The following is a 24,034-nucleotide window of genomic DNA, read 5'->3' on the forward strand; positions in this document are numbered from 1 at the left end:
CTTTTCTGCCTAGATTGGGCCGTGGCCCGTGGATTCGACGATACGGCCCAGAAGTCCTAGATAGGCCCAAGCATGGTTCTGTTGAAAAGTCTGCGGGGGTAACGGCGTGCCGGGCCGGAGTTGATGGCTGAACGAGAATCTTCACTACAGCACGGAGATGATCATCAGAAACATGCTAAAACTTGTCCGCGTCTGTGGAATTCAGTGCCATAGATCGGGATCTTCGTCTCAAACGAGTCAAATGCAACGTCGCTAGTAGACTGGCTGGCCGTGTAACTATGTAAGCATTCACAAGAAATGGGAGGACATACACATACTCATGTGGCGGTGGTAGTAGTACGTACTCCCTCCGTCCTAAAAGAGACGATTTCTGGAAGGGAGGATTCCTCCACAGAAATCAAGAAAACTTCAAATCTATCGTATCATTTGTGGGCCCTGGTGGACAGCGACTTCTTCTCTCGTTCACATTCACACCGCAAAAATCTTATCGCCTGCCCGTCTCTACCAGTCTCGCGTCCCTCTCTTTCTCTCGCGTTTCTCTCCCGTTCCCAAATTGACTGCATCAATGCGGCGGCGGTAAGATGCGAGACCTCACCAAGCTTTCGACCCCCTCTGCACCTACCTCCCGCTCGGCGAAGGCAACGGGGAGACGCGGCTTCGTTGGCGGCGGCGGAGGCGACGGGAAGACGCGTCGTCGTCGGCGGCGGAGGCGACGAGGAGACGCGGCGTCGGCGGCGGCGGCGGCGGAGGCGTCGAGGAGACGCGGCGTCGGTGGCGGCGGAGGCGTCCAGGAGACACGTCGTCGTCGTCGGCGGAGGCGACTGGGAGACGCGGCGTCGGCGGTGGTGGAGGCGACGGTGATACGTTCTTGATTCTTGCAGTGGTGGAGGCAAATCATGGTTCTTGCGATGTTCATGCTCTACTAGTACTAGTATTTTCTCAACTGGAGAGATTTTTTTTTTTTAGTATTTGCTTTGTGCACGTGAAGCGTTTGGCATTTTTTACTCTGCATCAGATGCTTCTGGCATACTACTCCTGGATCTTGTCAGAAGGGCATTTTCGTCTTTTCACATTAGTACTAAACTTACATTGGGGATCCGGATCAGGGATCGCTTCTTTTTTGGACGGAGCGAGTAATTGCGTACGCGGTGCGGACGTCAGCAGCACAGGATGATACAGCATGGCAGTGTGGCGCCGTCACAAATGGCGTACATGCATCCAGGTAAAACGCTCGAGTCCACGAGCCGCCCACACCTCCCCCCGCATCGTGGTCCTGTGCGATCGTGCTACGTCAGAACTCAGAAACACGCGAACTCCCTTCCGCGATCCGGCCCTTTTATGTCTGCAGTAGCATCCCGTATTCGATAAAACCGCTGGTATATGTATATGTAGTACACGTATATATAAACTTTTATATACATCAAAAGTATGCATATGCGTATAAATTTACACATATATAAAATTGTATATAGGTATATATATAATTTATATGCAAATATTTTTTATACACACATATAAACTATATATATATAAAGTTACTTTCTATCTAAAATAAAAGAATTTTACGCCATATTGATATATGTACGTATGTGTCGGAGGGTGAACTCCTCGAGCAGGGAACCGTGAGGCCCCTCTTTTGTTAGTTTGGTCGGGGACAGCGGGTGAAAGTTGAGGAACTGGAAGGATTGGGAGAAAACGAGAGGGTCGGGCCCTCGGTGAAGATGAGACGCTAGGGAGTTATCCAGGTTCGGGTCGCTAAGGAGTATAATACTCTACTCATGTGTATGATGATTTTTCTGAGCTTACAAAGTCTCTGAATCTCTGGTATACAAGCTAGGGCTAAGCCTTTTCACCTTTCGATCCCCCTCCCTCGCTATACATGGACCTCCCTTTATACTTCAAAGGGTTACCACGGGTGTTGAGAGTGCTACCTACCAAAGAGGAAAAATGTTCTCTACATTAAATGTGTGTGTTGTGCCTTGTCTTGGAAGCCATGCGCACAAGTGTCGCAACATGGGCCCATCAAATTGAACCGCCTAACACGAGGGACGCTCGTGTCATTCGGCATTTAATGGGTGAAGACTTCTGGGTTCCCGTTTGCACCGGAAAACGGGAGCCTTGCTTACTAGAGTGGATGAACCGACTCCGGTCGGGATGAGAGGCTTCACGATGTGACGGGGCAGGTTAGATCGCACGCCGCCTGACATGTGAGTAGTGCACAGGCGCACTACTCCGGTTCCATCAATCATTCAACCGGTCACGTGCACAGCACGCACTCTGGCCGCTTTAAATGCGGTTAGGTGGCCGTTGGGGGCGCCCACCTAACTCCGCATACGTGGCATCATGCGGTGGGGGTTGGGGCAGTCCAACCCCCAATCATGGAGGGGGCAGCCGCCGCCCTACCCCGGGCCCGACCCTCTTCGGGGGAGTGCCACGTGGGTGCTAGGAGCAGCCTCCTCCCTCAAGTTTTAATACCCTCAGGCGAAGAGGGGGCAGCCGTCACTCCACATCGGGCCCGATCCCCCTCGGGGAAGTGCCATGTGGGTTTCGGGGTGGCCTCTTCCCTCCAAACATGATACCCCTGGACCATATTATTGACAGTAGCCCCCGGCGTTAGCCCTAACCGAATGAATATAGTTCTTTTCGAAACAACAGCAAGAGTGATAATTGCATGAAAAAGATCACTAGTGGGCCTGTTTGGTAGCCGGGGCTGCTGCTGCGCCGCAGCCCATAGCTAATGTGAACAGTGCCACACTCAATATGTGTAGCTGCAGCTGCAGCCGTTGTAGCCGGCCTGCTGAACAGGCCCAGTAACATCATAAACAAATACTACAAGAACAATAATTGAAAGATAAGTGCAGGGCTCGTCATTACCCTCAACCTTCTCCTAGAGAGCAGAAAAATTATCGCGTCCGCGCTGTGGCACAAGAAAGCACAAAAGCATAAAAAATTAGGCTTCTTAGTCTTAGCCGCGTGTGTATTCTTCTCCTACAAGCATGTGCGGTGCGGACGGGTGCTACCGTACACCACCGGTCCACCACCACCCTACTCCGCACTCAGTGAGTGCCTCGCTGGTCAGTGCTCCCGTCCCTACTCCCTACAAGTCCCTTCGGGCTCCAAGGCGCTGCGTGCCACAGCAAATCCACCTACCAAGCCTAGCTTCTTCCACATCCTTCGATCCGCCCGGAACGTCTGCACGTACATAAGTAAGCACGCCGCAACCTTTCCCGCCACCCTTCCGTGCCACCTTTTCCACGAGTTCCGCTTCACACAGCAAGCTCTCCTCATGGAAAGCCTCGCCTATCCACAGAAACAGAAACCTCCTGCTCTCGAGCCGCTGCCACGGCCAACCGCCGCCATGGACGACAAAGGCAAAGCCAAGGCTGCTGACGCCGCTGCTGCTGCCGAGGCGGCGCCGGAGCAGGAGGAGTTCTTTAGTGACTCCGAGTCCGGGTCCGAGTCCATCGAGATCGCCGACCTGAAGAAGCGGATGTGGAAGGACCAGATGCTGCTCATGAAGCTCGAGGGCCGGTCGGGCCACGAAGGCGCCCTGGCGGCGCAGGACCACCGGGTCGTCAGGGGGGAGGAGGAGGCGGCGGAGGAGGAGCCGCCCGAGGCGCGGTACCGGCGGAAGGCGATGCTCCGGGCGCAGGACGGCGTGCTCCGCCACATGCTCAAGATGATGGAGGCCTGCAACGCGCGCGGGTTCGTGTACGGCATCGTGGACGAGTCCGGCGTGCCGGTGTCCGGCTCCTCCGACAGCCTCCGCGGGTGGTGGAAGGACGACGTCGCATTCGACCGGGCGGGGCCGACGGCGCTGTCGGGCCGAGGCGGCCGGGGGAGCCCGCGGAGCCCCGCGGCGGCGGCGTCGTTCCTGCACGGGCTCCTCGACATCCAGGACAGCACGCTGGGGTCGCTGCTGTCGGCGCTGATCCAGCACTGCGAGCCACCGCAGCGGAGCTTCCCGCTCGACCGCGGCCTGCCGCCGCCGTGGTGGCCGACCGGCGGCGAGGCGTGGTGGGGCCTGCAGGGCGAGGCGCAGGCCAGCCAGGGCCCGCCGCCGTACCGGAAGCCGCACGACCTCAAGAAGGCGTGGAAGATCTCCCTGCTCAGAGCTAGCGCCGTCATCAAGCACCTGAGCCCGCGGTTCGACCAGATTCGCAAGCTCGTGTGGCAGTCCAAGCGGCTTCAGCACAAGATGAGCGCCAGGGACGCCGATACCTGGTCCCGCGTCATCACCCAGGAGGAGGCGCTCAGCCGCCACGCGCTGCGCTCCCTCCACATCACGCCGCTCGACGACGACGACGACGAACCCAACGAGGGGCCGACGCCGCGCGAGTCGCACGCCGACAAGCGCAAGCGCGAGGTCGGCGGCGGCGGCGGCGGCGGCGGCGAGGAGATGCAGCTCTCTCTGCCGGCGGACATCGACGTCGTCCCGGAGGCGGACCGCAGCTCCATCGACGAGCTGATGAAGCTCTACTACAGCTGCCTGCAGGGGACCGACACCGACGGCGGCGGCGGCGAGCAGGGGAAGGACGTGGCGGCCGGAGCCGGCGGGGATGGGAGCGTCGCTCCGGAGACCGTGCATGTCGACGACGACGACATGCTGGAGGGTCTCCTCGGTGTCGCGCAAGTGGTGGACATGAGCGACTTCCCGGACAGTCCCATCTGTCACTGGGGGTCGAGCTCGGATTAGTGCCGGATAATCTGATATAGATAGGCGTGGAGTTTTGTTAATTATTTATGCCTGTTTAATTAGTTAATTTCGTTCTCTTCCATTTTGGATTGAAAAAAATGACAGCTCCAAGCAGAGCAGAGGTATCTAGTTTGCACTAATTTGCAGAGTGGAGTTTGGTACCGGCAGGTATTGCAATGGTTGAGATTGGGAATGTGATCTGCTCCTGTACTTGAAATCAGCTCATGTTACGACCAAATGCAGTATCGATGTTGTATCTGCTTCAAGGCAAATGCAGCCATTGAAGAAAGAGTGGCAGGTACTCTGGAGTTCTTCAGTTTGCAGAGAGAGTATTCTTCAGTTCTTACCATATGCTCCTACTTATCTTTGCCAGAGCTACTATAGCACGTTTCTTCCTTCGGCGCAATGGAAGAAACAAAATACTATGGTCATTTCGAACCTCGAAGAGCGGATGAGATATTTCGTAGCAATGCGGCCTTTAGCTGATGCAATTTCGCCATGCAGGCAAGCGGCCAAACAGAGTGCACATGACAAAGGAATGGCACGAACACCATGAGATCAATGAAATATCCTTGCTCATCCTGCAGCCTTAATTATATATATTACATATGGTACATACACTGGGAAGAAAAATAAAAAAAAATAACTCCTTGATTAATTCCCCCATTTGGTTCACGCACACCACCCAACCCAAAAGCGGCCACGAACACAACAAGATACATTTTGCTACTGCTCCTCCGACCTCCAATCGTTCGATCCGAGCCCATGCACGCGCCCGATCGATGCAACAGCTAGCGATCAAACACGAAGCGCGCATGCAAGCGAAACCCAACTCTGTGTGTCAGATCCATGGCGAGCGAGAGCGGGGTTGATTGCTCATAGGCCGAGGGCGCCGAGCGGCGTCTTGCCCTGGCCGGCCTCGAAGTAGAAGATGAGCATGGCGAGCATGGCGAGGCGGGCGTGCTTGATCTCGGCGAGCTTGAGCCGGTCGAGCTTGTCGGTGTCCGGGATGTAGACGCCGTCCCTGGTCTCGCCGCCGAGGCCGAGCGGGTCGAAGAACTTGCCGCCGGGGTAGCCCTGCTCGCCGGTGGCGTTGGAGAAGTTCTCGGCGGTGCGCGACCACGGCGTGGCCCACTCCACCGCCTGCGAGTCCGGGTTGAAGAAGTCGACCCACCGCTTGGACTCTACCCAGCCCATGAGCAGCAGCTGCGTCCCGAGGAGGGAGCCGAAGGAGAAGGGCGCGATGGCCTCCGGCTGCGCGCCGGCCTCGAACCACGGCACGCCGCTCCACGCCTGCCCGACGAAGATCCCCAGCACCGCCGCCATCGCCCACCGCCCGTGGATCAGCTCCGCCTCCCTGTACCACTTGAGGAACGCCGGGTCCTTGCCCAGCCCCAGCGGGTCGAAGCCGAAGTCACCGGGGAGCCTGCCCGTTCCATACACGAGACGCGCTCGGGTTGTCAGCCAGCCAAACACAATGCGGCGGCGCGAGGAGGAGGAAGAAGAGGAAGAGGAAAAAAGAGAAGAAGAACTTACGAGCCATCGAGCCACGGCGGGTTGATGAACTCGGCGTCGCTCTTGAAGGCCGGGATCCACGACTTCTTGGCCGACACGACGAGCGCGCGGCGCGGCGCGGGCTTGGCGCCCGCGACGCCGACGGCATTGGCGAGCGCGCGCTTCGCCCCGAGGAAGGGCGTCTTGAGCACGGCCGCGGACGCGGTGGCGGAGGTGGAGGCGAGCGCCATGGTCGTCGTCGTCGTAGGGGGGCTCTCTCTTCCGGTGGCGGACGGTGTGATCGGGAGCGAGCAGGACGGTCACGGCGGGCGAGTTGATATTTAATCGTGGCGCCGCGGAGCGCCGCGGCCACAGGATGGGGAAATCCCCGGGGAGCTAGGGTGGATATGTCGCCGGCCAATGGGGAGCGCGCGCCATCGGATTTTGCCGCGCAGGTGGACGCCACGTGGACTATATCCTGCCCACGACGCTGCTTGTGATTTGTGGGGACGGGTCGCTGGTGTGAGACCGCCCCGCAGTAAAATCCTGAGCGATTTGACAAGTATTCCAGTTCAGTTGCGTTCTTCTTTCATGTTGGACTCGATTTCTTTACGTGAAATTACCGCAAAACTGTTGTAAAAAAATACATTTGCCGGAAATGGCCGTTAAGGTTAAGGCCAATTGGAATGTAAGAATAAGAATTTCATGGTAATATTTTGCCAAAACAATTCATTTCCCACTTAAAACTGAGAAGCATTATCACTCTCCAAATGAACTGTTGCAGTATCGTCAGATATTTGCAGAGCTTGGCTCTGATCTGAACAATGATGCGCAACTGGTCAGTTTCACCGTGTGCACTTGACGCCCCCCAACTACAGCAGATGCTGCCAGACATAGTAGAATGCAAACTTCAAACAATCAGATCACAAGTGTTCGACCCGTTTGCGCGTCGAAATTTGATTTCCTGAGACAGGAAGATGCAGGCCATGTCAACAGTGGAGGTTGCAAGGAAACCAGTTTCTTCAGGCCACATATTTCAGATTGCCATCCTTTGGCACTACATGAACAAACTAGCACCGCTATTATTACAGGTGAAAAAAGATGGCATACACTGGGAGGGGCCTTTTCGCTTGAATGAATGGTCCCTGTAAAACTGTATGCAAGTATGTATTGCGGGTTATCTGAGTGGCAACCTCTTTGTCCTTTGAACTTACTGACATCAGAAGTTCTAGCATTTCATGACAATCTTATAGAAGTAATCTCTAAACCATAGTGGTGCATAGTACAACAAGCTTAGAATAGCACTGAACTGGCCGTAAGCAAACCAGGCTGGAGGATTCTTCTTAAGAACCAAAGCAACAACCCTTTTTGCGAGGTCTTCTGCTGGAGTAGAACCAGGACCCTGGGAAGCATCAGTCCTGGCTCTGAGGGATTCCTCGAATTTTTTGTAGTACTTCCAGTCACGTATTTGAACATACTTGGATGTAGAGTTACTTCCCAGATTCGACTTTGTCCCTCCAGGTGCAACAATCATAACATTAATTCCGAAACTTTTTAGCTCCAGTCTGCAGTGATAAAAACTGTCGTGTCAACTGACAGTGTCAAAAGTGAAAAATAATTTCAGCGTCAAAAGCCACAGATCATGCGGTGCAAGTCGAAAAGAACTGAATATACAAGAAGATGACATGGAAAACAAACAAATGGGAATTTCGAATAGTCTCACACTATTGTATCGTTATTCATTTTTATTTCTTATTATAGCTTCTGTTGAAAAGCATTTTGTTGCACGATCAAACAATTTAGCAAGTTCTCAGAGTAGTGATAAACCAGCAGTAATACGGAGAGAAAAACAATGTGGCATAATAATACCAGCATAGTATAGAGTGCTCCTTGAATGTACAGACCTTAGCGTATCGCTCAATGCATGAAGAGCGGCTTTTGATGCTGAATATACACCAGCCCATGGTCCAGGAGCCAAAGCTGTTATACTTCCAACATTCACTATTGTACCTTGTTCCCTTTCTATCATTTGGGGAATAACAGCATGAATCAGCCTCATTGCTCCTGTAGATGAAAAGACAGTCATTTAGACATTTTCATAAGTGCAGGCCCAATGTAAGTAATCTCAAACAAGCTGTTGCACAAGCATGAAGCCATGAACCATTCAAGCATTATGAAACAATGTGGAAAGCCTAATTGATAACTATTCCCCCCTGCGCCTCCATCATCATTCTAGCATTATGAAACAATAACTCAGCAGTTCAACCAGCATACATTTTTACATTGGAATTACATATATTTACGTCCGGTTGAAGACTATTTATCAGCGTATGAAACAGCGTGGAAAGCCTAATTGTAGGTTAACAGGCTATGCTCCTTTCAAATACCTTTACATTGGTTTAAGAGCTATTGTGAATCATACACTTAATGGGACAAAATAATTTGTCAGATCCAATGAGAGAATGAGTCAATTCCACATTCCAGTTGCTTCCCAATCAACATCATCGCAGCATCGTCACTGCACTTTGACTGTCAATTTGTGCAACTGACAGGAAGCGTGCCCTGGGAGCACTGATCTGACTAGTGTTAGAGTGTGCAAGTGTATAATACATCTTTCAACTATTGGTACTGCAATTTCGCCAATGAAACCCCATGTTACTAAACATATCATGCCACCAAGCTATTCTTTTGGTTGGATTTTCATTGTGGTGCACAACTAGAACCAGCTCAGTGTGATCTACTAAATATTAACGCATCTCCTTGCTAACATAGGGTTCCTAGTTGCAAACTTATAAGTAATCCAGTGCTGCAAGTGACTACAGAAGATTTTACATACTTTTCCTAAATTAGTACTGGCACTAACAGGATAAAATGTCTTGACAAAGTAATCCTAAATTTGCAACTTTTCTGCCGTTGTACTACTCAACCAATCGATAGATACAAGAACAAACATTTTAATTGCCTACTAATCATACTTAATGGACCACCTGATCGCAGGATCTAAAATCCCGTCTTCTTCGAGAACATCGCAATCACCAAATACCAGCAAGCACGAGAGACAGCAATTAAAACAAAGAAGAAAAAAAAGGGAGCAAAAATTTCCACCCCTACCATAGACATTGGTGTCGAACACCTGCTGGAACTCTTCCATGGGCACCTCGGCGAGCGGCGCGACGAGGTGGACCCCGGCGTTGTTGACGAGCACGTCGACGCGGCCGAGCTCCCGGACGGCGTCGGCCACGGCAGCGCGCGCGCTCTCGTCGGAGCGCACGTCGAGCTCCAGCAGCAGGTACCGCGGGTCCCCCTCCAGCCCGCGCATGGAGGCGCGCGACCGCGCCGTGGCCACGACGGCGCACCCGGCCGCCGCGAACGCCCGCGCCATCGCGTGCCCGATCCCGCCCTCCGAGCAGCCCGTCACCAGCACCACGGGGCGGCGGGCGCCGCCGCCGCCGCCGCCGCCCCGCCCCGCCTCCTTGTCCCCTTCGGTCGCCGTCTTCCCCATCCACGCGTGAGCCGAGCCGGCACGGTGGCACGATGTGATCCAGAACCTTGGGAGGCTGGATGGTGGACAGCTGAAGTCAGTGGCATTTATGGCCGAACCGTCGATTGGTTGTACTGAAGTGGAGTACTAGTAGTTTGCCATTCGCGAAGCAGATCGGAAGATCACAAATCAAATTGGTAGCATGATTTTGTCTCTCGTTTTCAACGGAACTAGCAACACAATCTGCCATATGATTTTTTTTAAGCACAGGACAAATAATAATTGCCCACAACATGCATACGCATTCATCTCATATGAACGCACGCACACTAAATATCTACATGAACACCTTCAAAAGAATGTGTCGGAGGGTGTGGTCCCTCAGACAGCGGGGAGTGGAGACCTCTCTCCCTGAGTGAAGATTTGGCCAGGGGGTTAGTCGGCGTACGGTTCATGGTATCTGCGATCGCGGTGGATTCATGGGGTCTGACCACCCCGCGAGGAGGAGGCAGGAGGTTATATAGGTTCAGGCCATTCGAAGATGTAATACCTTACTTCTGTGTTGGTGTTCGTTCTTTTTCTCTAGATCAACTAAGTACGAAGGAGGCCTTCTTCGGCTACAAAGCAATAGATTTGGCCTAGAAGAATCCAACCCTTCATCTGTATCTAGTCCCCTTCCTTTTATAGTCCAAAGAGGGGCTCACATTATTACAAATCTACTCTTAGTCTTGTCTCATCAACCGTCTTGTCATTGCCAGCCGGTGTCATAACGCAGCCCCAAGAAACCGTTCAAGTCTTACAGTTCATATTACCCCGGGCTCCCGGGCTTCGTCTGAAATAGTTGAGCTTTCGCCAGTGTGCTCACCACGTGGTGCGTGGTGGGCTCGACGAGGCCCGACTTGCCCGAAACAAGGCCACAGTACTTATCTGTCTATTTGGCTAAATGAAGTGGCATGGGGCATGTGCGACGCGTGTCCCAGGCGCCACCGTCCAAAGTGACTTAGCTCTGGCGTCTTGTCTACGTCCTTTCAACTCAGACTGGTCGGGAATCCCCCCATAAACCTGTTTCATTTATGGCGGGGCGTGCTACCTTATAGTTGGCTGTGGAGCACGGCCAACTTCCTGGAAGTTTCTGAGATCGCGCCCTGTCGCACTTAAAGAAGGTTAATTATTCCGTGAGGAGCTTCTCGAAGGCGTTGTTGATGGAAGAATATCTTAAGATTGTGCGTCTTGTACCTTTGGACAACCCTCTAAGCAGAGGAACGCAAGCTATACAAGGTCCAAGTTGAGCTCGGGGCCCGAAGCACACCTTGGTTTACGCCTTTATGCTTGGCAAGCCCCGTCACCCCTCTTCCTTGAGTAATGCGTGACTTGTAAGGATTAAGGTGAGCCTGAGGCCCAGGACTTGGCCGGGCCCGAGGCAGACCATAGTTTATCCTCTTAAGGCATATAGGTCTTGCATGTTTTACACTCCTCTTGCCGGGAACCGTAGAACCTGCGAGGACTAGGGTGAGCCTAGGGCCCGGAATGGGATCGGGCCCCGGGCAGACCTTAGGTTACATTCTTAAGGTATATACTTTAGGGTATGCTTGGGACCCAAGCTAGGCCCCAAGCTGCTTTGATACTCAGAGTTTTGGGCCATACACTCAATATTCCTCCTCAGCCGGAGTGAACCCCATGTATGAAATTTTAGGTGGGCCTGGGGCCCTCCGGAGTGGGCCCCTAGCTACGCCACCCTAGGGTTTCCTTTTTTATTTTTAAGGACATTCTGAGCATACTATTTATTTGATAATAATGCTTTTACCAGGTAAATGGGTATTACAGTTCCCATTTTACCAACAGACTGAATCAATATATCTTTAGATCGACAAAGGTGCCCATCACCACGGGCACACAAGTACACCATATGGCTAAGAATACCTCTAAAAGATTCACCACATCCTATTCCTACGAACACCTCTAAAATATGATTCTTTTTAAACACAGTACAAATACAAGTACTCACAATGCGCACACACTCACCCTATAGGAACACATATACACATTATATATCCATATGAACACCTCGAAAAAACTCACGCACACCCTATCCCTATTAACACCCCTAAAATATTAGACCAACATATCTTGAGATTAATGAAGGTGTCGATCACCACACGGGCACTTCGTTGTCAATAGGTATGCCACTGACGGAGCGCGGGGCTCCTCACCGGGAGACCGCGCAGGCCCCCCTTTGCCGGTTCGACCGGGGGCTCAGGGTGAAATCCTAAGCTCTCTGTGTGTACAATGTTCGCGAGAGTCGAAAGAGCACACGAGGCACAGGCGATGTATACAGGTTCGGGCCGCTGAAATGCGTAAGACCCTACTCCTGTGTTTTTGGTGGATCTGTGTATGAAGGAGCTACAAAGTATGAACCAGAGTCTCCGTTGCTCTCCGTTCTCAATCTACCAGAGTCCCGTCCCTCTCTCTTAGTGGGCAAGGTCCTCCTTTTATATCTTAAGGGGATACCACATGCACCCTCTCTCCCTTTCCAAACTGGACTTGCCCTCTCTTCATAAATGGACGGAGATTTGTATCATTGCTGTCCGAATGATCTTCTGATGGGACGGCACATACCTACCTCCACTTCCGCCGGAGGCAGGTGCGACGTGGGAAACGTGGCTGTCTGCTGACGACATGATCAGTGTCAGACTGGTCACAAATCGGTCATTCTTGTCCACCACGCGTCAGCTTAGCAATATGCATGTTTGCCCTTCTTCACACAACATCTTGTCTGTAATGGTTAGAATGAAGCCTGGCATATATCTAACCGGGACTAACGTGCCATCTCTAAGAGGTAACACGCTAGCTCCGTCTGGGAACGAGCGCCTAGAAGCCCTCGTCCTGACGGGATGGGGCGAGGCGTGCGTCAGACCGCCTGTCGCGACCTGACCGCGATCTGACCGGTCTGTGACCTGTCACAGACCGGATAAACGAGCGCACTGCACTGCGTTACATGCGGCATGACAGGTTCAACCAAACCGCAATAAATGCGGTTAGGTGAGCCCCGCTGTGCTCACCTAACCCATACACGCGGAGGAGAAACCACGAGGGGTCGGGGCGCTTCGGCCCTCGGGGCCGAGGCGGGAGTGGCCCGACCCCCTTGGGGAGACTAAGAGGAGGGCGAACACGTCACCCTCGGGCCCGACGTCCCCCGAGGGTGCCAGGCCACGTGGGCGATTATGTCTGCCTCAAGCCTCTAGTCATGGTACTCCTGGTCCCGTGTCACCGACAGCCACCTACCATCGAAAGAATAATTAGATGTAAATATGAGCATCGATGTTAAGTATAGGACTAAAACTCAGGTGGGTTGATTCCACCACAAGAAAAACATAACCAGTTGAGCTACACTTGCATCACCGATTTGCCATGTGATTAACATCAAACATTAAAGCCTGATACTTAAATCCAACATTAGCCCACATGACGGTTGAAAGCAAGCCCGGTGGGCTTTCTATATGGGCACCGTCTAAAAGAGTAATTGACCCTTGTGCGTTGCGATTTGTGTTTTTTTTATTTTTGGAAAACATTGTAGCCCTTCTCATATTGTTTGTATACTAGTTGGGATCTCTGAAAAGAAACTCCCCAATTAATCAAAAACATCTTATAGTTGGTCAACTGGATTGAACTATCACAACTGCAGAGAATTAGTAATCTATTCTAACTCTTTTTAAAAGAGAGTAGCGGTGGTGGTGAGTGGTGAATTTATCACCACCCTTATTAAATTAAGGTGTTGATTTGATTCTGGTGATAAAGAATTATTAAGAGTGATAAAAAAGTGATTGAGCTGATGTTTGTGAAGTGATGTTGAATTTGGCGAAGTTTCATGGCAAGAGTGGTCTCACCACCATGGGGCCAGCGATCTGACTGCCATGGGAGGGAGCACTTAGACCGGCAAACTCCTGATGAATCAGTTTTGGGTTGATTCTATCGAATATGTTGATTGCTAAATGTTTATGACTTTTAGATGGTTTCTATACGTGAGATATATGTGAGTCAAATTGGGGAAGATCTTGTGCTCAAATATGGTTTCTTTGTTTGTTAACGTGTAGCTGTTGCTTGAGGTCACGAGAGTATTGCCGATGATGGATCAAGACTAGACTTGGTAGAAGTTGAGTTCTAGAAGATCAAGGAGATCATGTGGATACCAAGGCTAGAGAATAATGCACATGGAGGTGACAAGGGGAATTGTGTGCGTATGGATAAGTTGAATTTGGATTGGAGTCCAAGTTCAAGAGAGTTGGAGTTTAGTTTGATTTTGTAATTAGATGTGAATAAGGGAGGCTATGCATTGAGGGTAAGCCACAATTGAGAGATTAAAGAGTTTACTACTCTTTGTGTTAGGGTTATGTGAGAAATTCGTGAGAGGTGCAATGACCGTCTTATGAATACTACTTGAAAAAGAAATATCATATTCAATCAACAAGGCGTCAACGATCTTTTCTGGTTTTGTAATCTTTATTTTTTTCGTTTTTGGCATTAATTTGTGATTCTTAGTTTTGTTATGGTTTTGTTCAAGTTAATCCACCCGAAACATTTCTATTATATTATAGATCAGATCTAAAAGGTTTCATTGGTATTTGCTTGACTCGAATTTGCTTAAAATTTATGTTTTATTCATATTTGATGAAATTTCTGAGACGTCTAGCTTTTGAGATGTTTTCTCTTAAACCGTTTATTACTTTTGCATGACCCTTCGATAGATTTGTCTCTTAGTTTCCTGTCAAGATTAGAGCTCGATCTAATGGCTGGTTTTAGAGAAAACAAGATTTTACACAAGTGATGTAAGGTTCTTTTTAATCTGACGATCGAACTAGTAATTGTACTTCAGTCAAACCAGTTCTAAGCCCGATTAGCCACCCGTACAGATCCGGTTAGAGTGTCAAAGTTTGATCTTTTGGTTTTTAAGGTTGGGGTGAGTTTTTTATCTATCGAAGTTTGGTTATTTGACTTCTGCTAATGTTATCACTTTTCACCTCCCTATGGTAAGCTCGGTTTTTTTTTGATCTTACAACCCCACCACCAACTTCCTACTATTTAGGAAGGAAAAAGGACACCGTGGGATCAAAAGCTATAATAAATTTATGTAGAAATTAAAAAAATATCTAGAAAATGATATAATTTCCTTTAATGTACACACAATGTGCTACTTTTTGTTAAAACAAAATATGCTAAAATTTAATAATCTGTAGATCTTGAATTAATAATAGGATGTAGATTTATTTTATCAAACCCCGGGCAGAATGATTCGTCATATATAGTAAGCGAGCAGTATGCTGACGAATTGACGATTGAGGAAGAAGATCAGATCCACGGGAGCAGGAGTATACACTATGCAGAGACGTGGACTAGTTATTCTCTGTCTGTCGGTCGGTTTCTTTTGTGAAAGGGAAGATGAGAATTGAATCGGTTGAAGATGGAATGATGGATGGATCATATCATCGATGACAAATAAATGAACGAACGAACGAATACTGATAAGAAGAATGGTCGATGAAGATCAATATTCGTTAGTCCTCCTACCTTATAGTACGTCAGTCAAACAGTGCACTGCATACGTACGTGCATACTCCAGTGATACAGTATCCTCCTATATATAACTATTTTTTTGGAAGGGTTTTTTTTTTCGGCCTTTATATCCAACCGGATATATTATGCAGCCATTTTAAATTACTCCCTTACACTAGGATGTGATCACATTCACCAATTATCTCTCTTATATTATGAAATGGAGGGAGTAGGAATTTAACCTATTAAACATGGAACTTAGCCAAAGATTTGAACTTATGAAACAGGGTGTTACTCAGATCACTACAACCACTAGACTACATGCTCTTTCACTATATATATATATATATATATATATATATATATATATATATATATATATATATATATATATATATATATATATATATATATATATATATATATATATATATATATATATATATATATATATATATATATATATATATATATATATATATATATATATATATATATATATATATATATATATATATATATGAGCTAACTTATGCATATACGCACGGATTAATTGCATGCAGTATTTAACTAACATTTGACGTTTAGTATAAGATATGATTTGATTATAAATATATATAATTTAAAATAAGATTCAATTGCTCCAACTATTACTTTTTATTATTAACTTTATAAAATATAATATGTTTAAAATATTAAGCCAAATATACATATATCACTTTTTAAAAAGAACTTGAATATTTGAGAATTATTGATGTCAAAGTTCTGGAAGTTTTATTATATGTTCCTCGTAACGTTAAATATTTAGACAAATGGAATATATACTTGTTCTTCTTCCTCTTCTCTGCCTTTTTTTTTTTTGCGAAATTAAGGGGAAAACTAAAATAAAGGGCTAGCTAGAAGTACATATACTCTCCATCCATCCATCGTTTGATTCCAAACAATTGAAAAATATTCATACGATGATTACAAGGCCCGCATACAAAAGGGAAAAAAAAGATTTGAAATTTATCGAATTAACTCGATCAAGAGAGACATAGAACGTCAAGGATCGAATGCCTTTGCTTTGCAAACCATTAATTGTCAGTGTCGGCTACCAGCATATCTCAGTACCTTCCACTTCGATCGAAATCTTACATAGGCTATGTTTAGTTTGTGTGCTAAATTTATTGTAAAGTATACGGACACACATTTGAAGTATTAAACGTAGACTAATAACAAAATAAATTATAGATTCCGCCTGTAAAATGCGAGACAATTTATTAAGCCTAATTAATCTGTCATTAACAAATATTTACTGTAGCATCATATTATCAAAATCATGGCATAATTAGGCTCAAAAGATTCGTCTCGCGATTTACATGTAAACTGTGCAATTGGTTTTTTTCGTCCATATTTAATGCTCCAAGCATTTGATGTGACGGAAAAATTGGAAGTTTGAAAAAACAATTTTGAATCTAAACACGGCCATCGTGCAATGTTTTCTCCCTTTCCTATATCTTTTGACGGATCGATCGTGCAAAGTTTCATTTCATATAAATAAAATCAATTATATTTTCTTGTATCATAAAATAAAATGAATATTAATACGCTTAATTAATGAAGCATCATACAGTATTGTTCCTGGAAAATAAAAGGAGCAAGCAAAAGCAGAGGAAATAATATATTCAGCGCACGTACACAAAGGTTGAATTTTTACTGTTTCTGATATGATGCCTGGTCGGTTAGCATATATTATATGACGTAGGGGGGGGGGCATAAAAATCAGCATATTAATGCACTACTTCACTAATATCACGTCAGTGTGCGTTGGATTTATTTATGCGTAAACTTTATAATAATGGGTAGTAACTCATTAAACAAATATCAAAATGTTATTCCATTATAAAAAAAGAGCATTACTGCATATGTGATGCTTATAATATGACTATATGAGTATGAGTATGGCCGGTACGAAGTGACAGCGTGTGACACGGTTGCTTTCGCTTGCAAACGGAAGAATTCCAGCGGAAGAAAATAATATTTAGAGTAATTAATTAAGATGCCCTGAAGAAGACTAAAGTAACATAATTGTGTTAGTATCTCCTTATACAATGACGTGCCATCCTTAGAAAAACTTAATTGTTAGTAACATAAATTGGTCGCCCGGCCAGCCCATGTGTTCCATCCGGCAAAAATGACACATCGGATCAATTCCTTCATGCGTACGTGCATTGAATGTTCTACTAGTATTCAATGGAGCATCGGATGCTCTAGCTGAGAGGAAAGGCCCAGCTATGCATGGTATCTGATTTATATAGTTTAATTGCTATATATATTTGTTCCATCTTAATGTTTGTTTTTTTAATGATCATTCTTTTCCTTGTTGGGGCATATACTATAAGTCAGCTTTAACCTTTTTCCCCCTTCCCTCCTAGTCACCTTGCTGACCAACAACGGATGACGCACCAAAGAAATTAAAGCATCTATCTCATTTTCTTTCAGAATAAAAATGTTTTTTAATCCCTATAAAGTTATACATGTTGCCAGCTTTGATAAATATATATATATATATATGCAGCCAGCATCTCTCTCCCTGTGATCAAATTAAAACTGCACGACAAATTAATTAATCACTACTAGGTAGCTAGATATGATCGATCTAATAAGGAAGGAGAAAAGAACAGACCTGAAGATCTCATCATCATTACTACTAACCTGAAGATATGATTTATATATAATACTAACTATACTACAGTATGTGGCACCAAACAATACCTGAAAATCTCATCATCATTACTACTGTCTTTGACATACATATATTACTCCTTGTTATGTAATCTAAACGCGTACCTTGTCCTATTTTCCATGCCAGCCAAGCATCCAACCTTCTCATTCTTCTTTTCTTTTTTTTTTAAAGAGAAAATGCATATATAAAGCTGATGAACAAATTCTTCCTCTATCTTTTTCTTAAAAAAATATTTTTGGGCATGAAGATGATAAGTTGTTCAACTTGAGTGGTGTAAGAAAGTAAGGCTAATTAATACTATAATATCTTATTGGCATCCTTCTAATTGAGTGCACATAATTAAAGCAATGCAGAAATACGTACGTACCGCGCGATATATGTTGATATATGTAGTAAAGCAAGGAACGGAATATTGTCAAATTGTCACTTGGAGGCCAGGCATGCATATAAATTGTTGCCACCAGCAGCATGCTTGATGCCATATAGCAAGGCGAAAGCAACATTAGCAAGCACACATATACATTTGCAGATAGGTATAGCTAAGCTCTAGCCAGATAAAAAGAAGATTATGGTCAAGAGATCCTGAATTAATGGGTAGCTGTAATAGTTGGAAGCCAACGTTGACAATGGTTGGGGTGGTGGTGGTGTTCGCGGTGATGAACACCCTCACCAAGATGGCCTTCAACGAGGGGATGCGCTCCACCGTCCTCATCACGCTCCGTCAGCTCATCGCCACTCTCTTCCTCGCCCCAATCGCCTACTTCCGGGAGAGGTAAATATACACTTAATTCTTTTTGATTCACTTGAATTACGACCTTTACCACAATGGTGCCGTCCATGGATTAAATTATTTCATGAATTGGATTTCACTTACCTATCTATGGTTCCCTTGAGTGTGCTCAGGATAAGTGTTTTGTATAAATGGCAGTTATTCGTTTAGTCCGATGCATATCAGTTAATTGATAGGTTTTAATTTCGTATATATGCGTTAATCGATTAGTATTGGTACTACTATATATTGCTAGCTAGCAGCTGTATAGTACCATATATATGTGTATTAATTACTAGTTGGTTGATACGTATGTGCCAAATATGCATGCAGGAAGACAAGACCAAAGCTTACGGCTGAAATCTTGGTGTGTCTCTTCTTCAGTGCAGTGCTCGGGCAAGTCATTTTCATATATGTATAATATATCTAGTAGTAGCTAGCAATTTTAACTTGATGAATTGAAAGATCGATATATATTCTTTTCTCTAACAAATGAATTGATTAATTACATAGTAATTAATAATAATAAAATGGTGCATGCAGAGCGTCCCTTACCCAATGGCTCTTCTTCTTGGGGCTGCAGTACACCACAGCAACATTCGCTTGCGCCTTCATCAACATGACTCCCATCTTCACTTTCATTGTAGCACTGCCTTATGGGTACGCAATTAACAACCTAACTACTCCCTCGTTTTAGAATATAGTAATCTAGAACCGGATGAGACATATCCTAATACTATAAATTTGGACAGAGTGATATTTTGGAATGGAGGGAGTAACTACTTAGGAGTAGTACTAAAGAAGAAGAAATATTTGAAAGATGGGATGTGGATTTTTATTCCTCAAGGAGACATCCTTTCGTTGTTTGCATGTCATCAAAATAGATATTAATTTTTTTAAAAAAAATTAGCAATATAGATGACAATTTTTTTAAAAAAATTATAACTATTTAGGTGGCATGCATGAAATCACTTCCTCGGAAAGATGTAAGCTAAGCTAGTACTAGTGCAGGCTGGAGAAAGTGGACCTGAAGACAGGAGCTGGCATAGCAAAAGTGGGAGGCACAGTGTTAGGATTCAGCGGAGCGATGATCCTCGCTCTCTACCAGGGTCCATCGCTCACCAAGCTAGGACCTGCTGCTGCTCGATCATCATCGTCATCATCTTCTTCTTCTGCAACGGCGGCAGTCGTCGGTCATGGCAGCGGCGGCGGCGCGCACAGGTGGGCGATCGGGTCGGTGGCGCTGCTGGGCGGTTCAGCTTGCTGGTCCCTGTGGTTCATCCTGCAGTCGAGGATCGCCAAGAAGTACCCGGCGCTCTACTCGGGCACTGCCCTGATGTTCCTGCTCAGCTTCCTTCAGATGGCTGCAGTCGCGTTGGCCGTCGACAGAATTAGCTTATCCCCATGGATCTTAACAACGAAGCTTCAGATCATCACCGTGCTCTTTGTGGTACGTTTAATTGATATATACACCTTAATTAGTTAGTAGTAATTGCTACAGTAATTGTGATCGATATGAATGGAGGACGAGTAGGGGAAGCCTATACCCGTTACTTTCCAACGGAATACTTGATTTACTGGCGTCAGGTAGCAGACATAATATACACATGATATACCTAGATATCATGCTAATGTCAGTAACGTAAACTGTATAGTATTCAACATTATAGCGTTTTGTAGTATGATATGAATATAAATGCAGGGGATAGTTGGATCAGGAATAGCGTTCTTGGCGATGTCATGGTGCGTGGAGCAGAGAGGGCCTGTGTTCACGACGGCGTTCACGCCCCTCATCCAGATCATCGCAGCTGCTATCAACGTCATCGTTCTCCATGAGCAACTCCATCTTGGAATGTACGTACGTTAGTTACGCTCATCACATCGATCGATCATGTCTAATTACTAGTATAAATTGATTGGCATTAATCATGTGCATATATACATATATGCAGTGTGATAGGATCTGCTCTGGTAATCATTGGGCTGTATTTCGTACTGTGGGGAAAGAATAAGGAGGCCTCGTCGTCGTCTTCTCCAGCAAAGGAGGCTGTGCCTGCGCTGCGGCAACAATACGGCGGCCATGATCAAGAAACGACTAATGATGTACAAATGCAAACTGTCTAGTACTACTACGTACTGAAACAATAATTAGTAGTAGTAGCTAATTAGCATGCACACCGCGCACTTGATGATCGTGGATAAAGAAAAATGCATCATGAAAAAAGGAGTAAAAAAAATCCGGCCCTGTTTTTTTTCCCTTCCTCCTATAGTATATGCCCGAGTATGCATATCAGGAGGGAAGTTGGTCAAGATGAATTGCTTTTGATAATGAAAATCATTTCGTCCTTTACTTTAAAGAAACTATAACTAGTTATTAAAAACATTTCATGTTAAATTAATTTGTATTATAAAATCATAGCTTAATTGAAAACAAGAAATTTACTTAGATTACCAGCCTAAAGATAAAGATAAGCTTAATCTATAGTTGACAAAAATATACACAACCGTTATTTATCCCCATAGCTTGCAAGTTATATATATAGTTCTTGTCTTCCTCAAATAAAAAAACAGTACCTCCGTATAACATTTATACCGGTCGAATTTCGCTGACATAGCGGCTGACGAAAACCACAAAGATAATGTTGGAGATTAAATGAGAGTTGTAGATCGGTCGTTCACCCAGATCTTGTCACCACCCTAACCATTGAATTGATTCGGTTGGGACATCGCACAAAGGACACCCTCCTATCTATTTTCATGAGCACACTGATGGAATATCAGTGAGCTCGAGCATCATTGCTGGCCTGCACGCGGGTCGGTTTGTAGTGCAAGGTGCACGTGTCTATGGAGCCACCTAAAAGCAGTGCTTGTAAGCACCCTGACATACCCTGACCCACTCCTCTCCCACAATCGTCATGTTCACGTGCACTAGCACGGATAGGACCGCCATCTGCAACCACGCCAAAACTTCAACAAATCAATGAATCGGGCATTCATGTTTCGTACCAAATCTTCAACGAAATCAAGAAAATAGCACAGAGGCGGCCACCCAGGCTCGAGGCAAGAGGACAGTAGCTGCCGTTAGCACGTGCTCCTCCTTGCGAACATCATCACGTTGCGCTCCTCCTGCCAGTGCTGGCTAGCGGTGGCTAGGTAAGTGAGCGCTACCCCATCTCTTTCCTCTCTTCCCCTCTCTCCTCTACCTTCACACCCTCCTCTCTTACAGGCTGACGAGGAAAGAGAACGAAGAGGCCAGCAGCGATGATGGCAGGTTGGCAACAATGACGAGGATGGCCACCGTTGTTCCTCCTTGTGCGGGCCACCTCCTTACTGAGCGTAGCGATGCTGCTCCTCTTCCCTCCTCCACATCGTGCTCTTCTTCTCCTCATCCTGAGACTAGGTTAACCTGCTGTCCTCCGCCGTTGCTTTAGAGGCCTACTTCTGCATGACTCCTCGCCATCACCCCTCCATTTACATGGGACGAGAGAGAAGAGAGGAGGAATGGCTAACAAGTGGCACCGCAATTTTTTTCCCTAGTGACTGACATGTGGTCCCATGGTTTTTTTTCTTGTAAAATTGACACGTAGGATGAAGACTATGTCAATGTGTCACGTCAATGAAAACTACCATCAATATTATCGAGGTAATCATTTTGCACTTGTTTTAATAGTTGGAGGTGTTGTTATACCTGATTTTGCAGGTGAGGGATATGAATTAGACTCAACCTATAGTTGAGGGAATCAAATTGGATAGTTTCTTTAGCAAGGAGACTTAGGCCCAATATAAAGAATCCCATAAAGTAGCGTGGCACAGCTAGCCCAACTTATGGCCCAAAGTGCTATTTGTCCGCTTACACAGACAGGACAGTATACCACAGCACGAAGAGCGGCCGGATACAGAATGCAGTTTGATGCTCGTGAAATCCTCCAGAACTCAGGTGAAAAGGAGATTAGGAGTTTAGGGTACTAGAATATTTGTTTTGTGTCTTTAAGTAACACGAGGTACTTAGGTAAGCTGCTGTTACCGTCCCTTGGCTTGTCGTAAGCTTTGTGCAGCTTGCTGAATGGCCGGCACGTACGCTGCAATTTTTGTTAGCTTGTGAACTGTAACTAATGATATGTCCTTCTTTAGAAGTCAGGATCTTCCGTGTTGAAGATTTTTTAGGGTCTATTCAAATTGTAACTAAAATAAATATTGCTAAAATTTTGGTAAGTTAGTAATATTATCAAAATTTTACCAAAAGATTTTCTATGTATTTACTAAAGTTTGGCAACAAACTAAACGTAGAGATATTTTTAGCAACTATGTCAGAAAAAAAATGGTATGATTAAAAATGACATCAATTTGAACAGCCCCTTAAAACCCATTTTCCTTCTCCGAGAAAATTACTAAAACATTCCACAACATTTTGCAAAGTAACCAAGAAATTTGCTGGTTCATGCCTTCATGTATTGCCATAATTATACACTTGCACTCCTTAAGAGCGAAACAAGGAAACACGAGAACAGTTTTACAGGCTTAATTTAGAGCAAAAACAACCTAGCAACAACTATGTGCCACTGACGAGTGATGACCAAGCCCTGCAAATCTGCAATCAGTGGTGGTTTGAAGATAGCTAGCTAGTTCGATCTGCTAGCTTACTTCGGGTGCACCTTCTTCTTCATCATCATCAGCCCAGAGAATCCCCGGCGTTCTCCCTTGCTAACCTCAGGCGCCGTCTTCTTTTCGGACGATCCACCGCCCACCGCCGTCTTCTTTCCTGTCATCGCCGCCGCCGCTGCCTCGCCGGCGTTTGTTTCGGCCCTCATCTTCTCCTTGCAGGCTTTCTTCAACACGTAGGCCTGTACGAGGTCTCCTGCTACCATGGATTCCATCTTCACCTCTCTCTTTCTCTCTGGGCAAGCTCTGTACTTCTTTTCTGAGAAGTGTGTCTTACTGTAATTACTAGAGAGAGTCTCACTGCCATATGTGTAGGTACTAATAGAAGAGTCGGAGTCTTGGTTAGCTAGCAGGTAAACGGCGTGTAACTCTCTTGCTCTCTCGATTTTGGGTTGGTGCATGAATTCCATTGCCCGTTGCCATGACACGTACACAACACAGGCACGCTGAGACCGATAGGGAGAGCCTTGACCCGGCGTGAGAACTGATGAAAAATTAACTTCCCAGCGATACGTCACAAGTAAATTAACTGGCATGTTTGGTAGCTGTTGAAGTCAAGTACTAGCTTGTACTAGCAATAGATTAATTAGTGGGGTGTGAGTCGACATGGATCGAAACAATGCGTATATGAAATGTTCAAATCAGTGCTTCCTTGTGTAC

At 46.3% G+C, this 24,034-nt stretch overlaps 4 protein-coding genes across 5 annotated transcripts; 2 read left to right on the forward strand and 2 right to left on the reverse strand.

Annotated features, from left to right (window-relative positions):
* Window positions 1-3,232: 3,232 nt before the first annotated feature.
* Window positions 3,233-4,836, forward strand: LOC107278750 (ETHYLENE INSENSITIVE 3-like 5 protein). The gene has a single exon (XM_015779901.3). The coding sequence runs from the start codon at window positions 3,287-3,289 to the stop codon at window positions 4,694-4,696; it is 1,410 nt and encodes a 469-aa protein (XP_015635387.2). The 5' UTR covers window positions 3,233-3,286; the 3' UTR covers window positions 4,697-4,836.
* Window positions 4,837-5,254: 418 nt separating this feature from the next.
* On the reverse strand, window positions 5,255-6,503 carry LOC4336028 (chlorophyll a-b binding protein CP24, chloroplastic). Its single transcript, XM_015781325.3, has 2 exons — window positions 6,233-6,503; window positions 5,255-6,122 (listed from the first exon to the last, which is right to left on the reverse strand). The coding sequence occupies exons 1-2, from the start codon at window positions 6,439-6,441 to the stop codon at window positions 5,573-5,575; spliced, it is 759 nt and encodes a 252-aa protein (XP_015636811.1). The 5' UTR covers window positions 6,442-6,503; the 3' UTR covers window positions 5,255-5,572.
* Window positions 6,504-7,192: 689 nt separating this feature from the next.
* Window positions 7,193-9,753, reverse strand: LOC4336030 (short-chain dehydrogenase PC-15-like). Its single transcript, XM_015781326.3, has 3 exons — window positions 9,302-9,753; window positions 8,095-8,254; window positions 7,193-7,755 (listed from the first exon to the last, which is right to left on the reverse strand). Exons 1-3 carry the CDS (start codon window positions 9,690-9,692, stop codon window positions 7,419-7,421), a joined length of 888 nt encoding a protein of 295 aa, XP_015636812.2. The 5' UTR covers window positions 9,693-9,753; the 3' UTR covers window positions 7,193-7,418.
* An 8,673-nt stretch (window positions 9,754-18,426) lies between these two features.
* LOC4336031 (WAT1-related protein At4g01440) lies at window positions 18,427-21,065 on the forward strand. Of its 2 annotated transcripts, none has more exons than XM_066309299.1 (6): window positions 18,427-18,718; window positions 19,049-19,111; window positions 19,259-19,375; window positions 19,727-20,165; window positions 20,418-20,573; window positions 20,668-21,065. In XM_066309299.1, the coding sequence occupies exons 1-6, from the start codon at window positions 18,537-18,539 to the stop codon at window positions 20,725-20,727; spliced, it is 1,017 nt and encodes a 338-aa protein (XP_066165396.1). In that variant the 5' UTR covers window positions 18,427-18,536; the 3' UTR covers window positions 20,728-21,065. The 2 variants fall into 2 exon arrangements, with proteins under 2 accessions (XP_066165396.1, XP_015635233.1); XM_015779747.3 differs by having other exon boundaries at window positions 20,418-20,569.
* The last annotated feature ends 2,969 nt before the right edge of the window (window positions 21,066-24,034 follow it).

The sequence above is a fragment of the Oryza sativa genome, chromosome 4, assembly GCF_034140825.1.
Source record: "Oryza sativa Japonica Group chromosome 4, ASM3414082v1".
Classification (NCBI taxonomy): domain Eukaryota; kingdom Viridiplantae; phylum Streptophyta; class Magnoliopsida; order Poales; family Poaceae; genus Oryza; species Oryza sativa.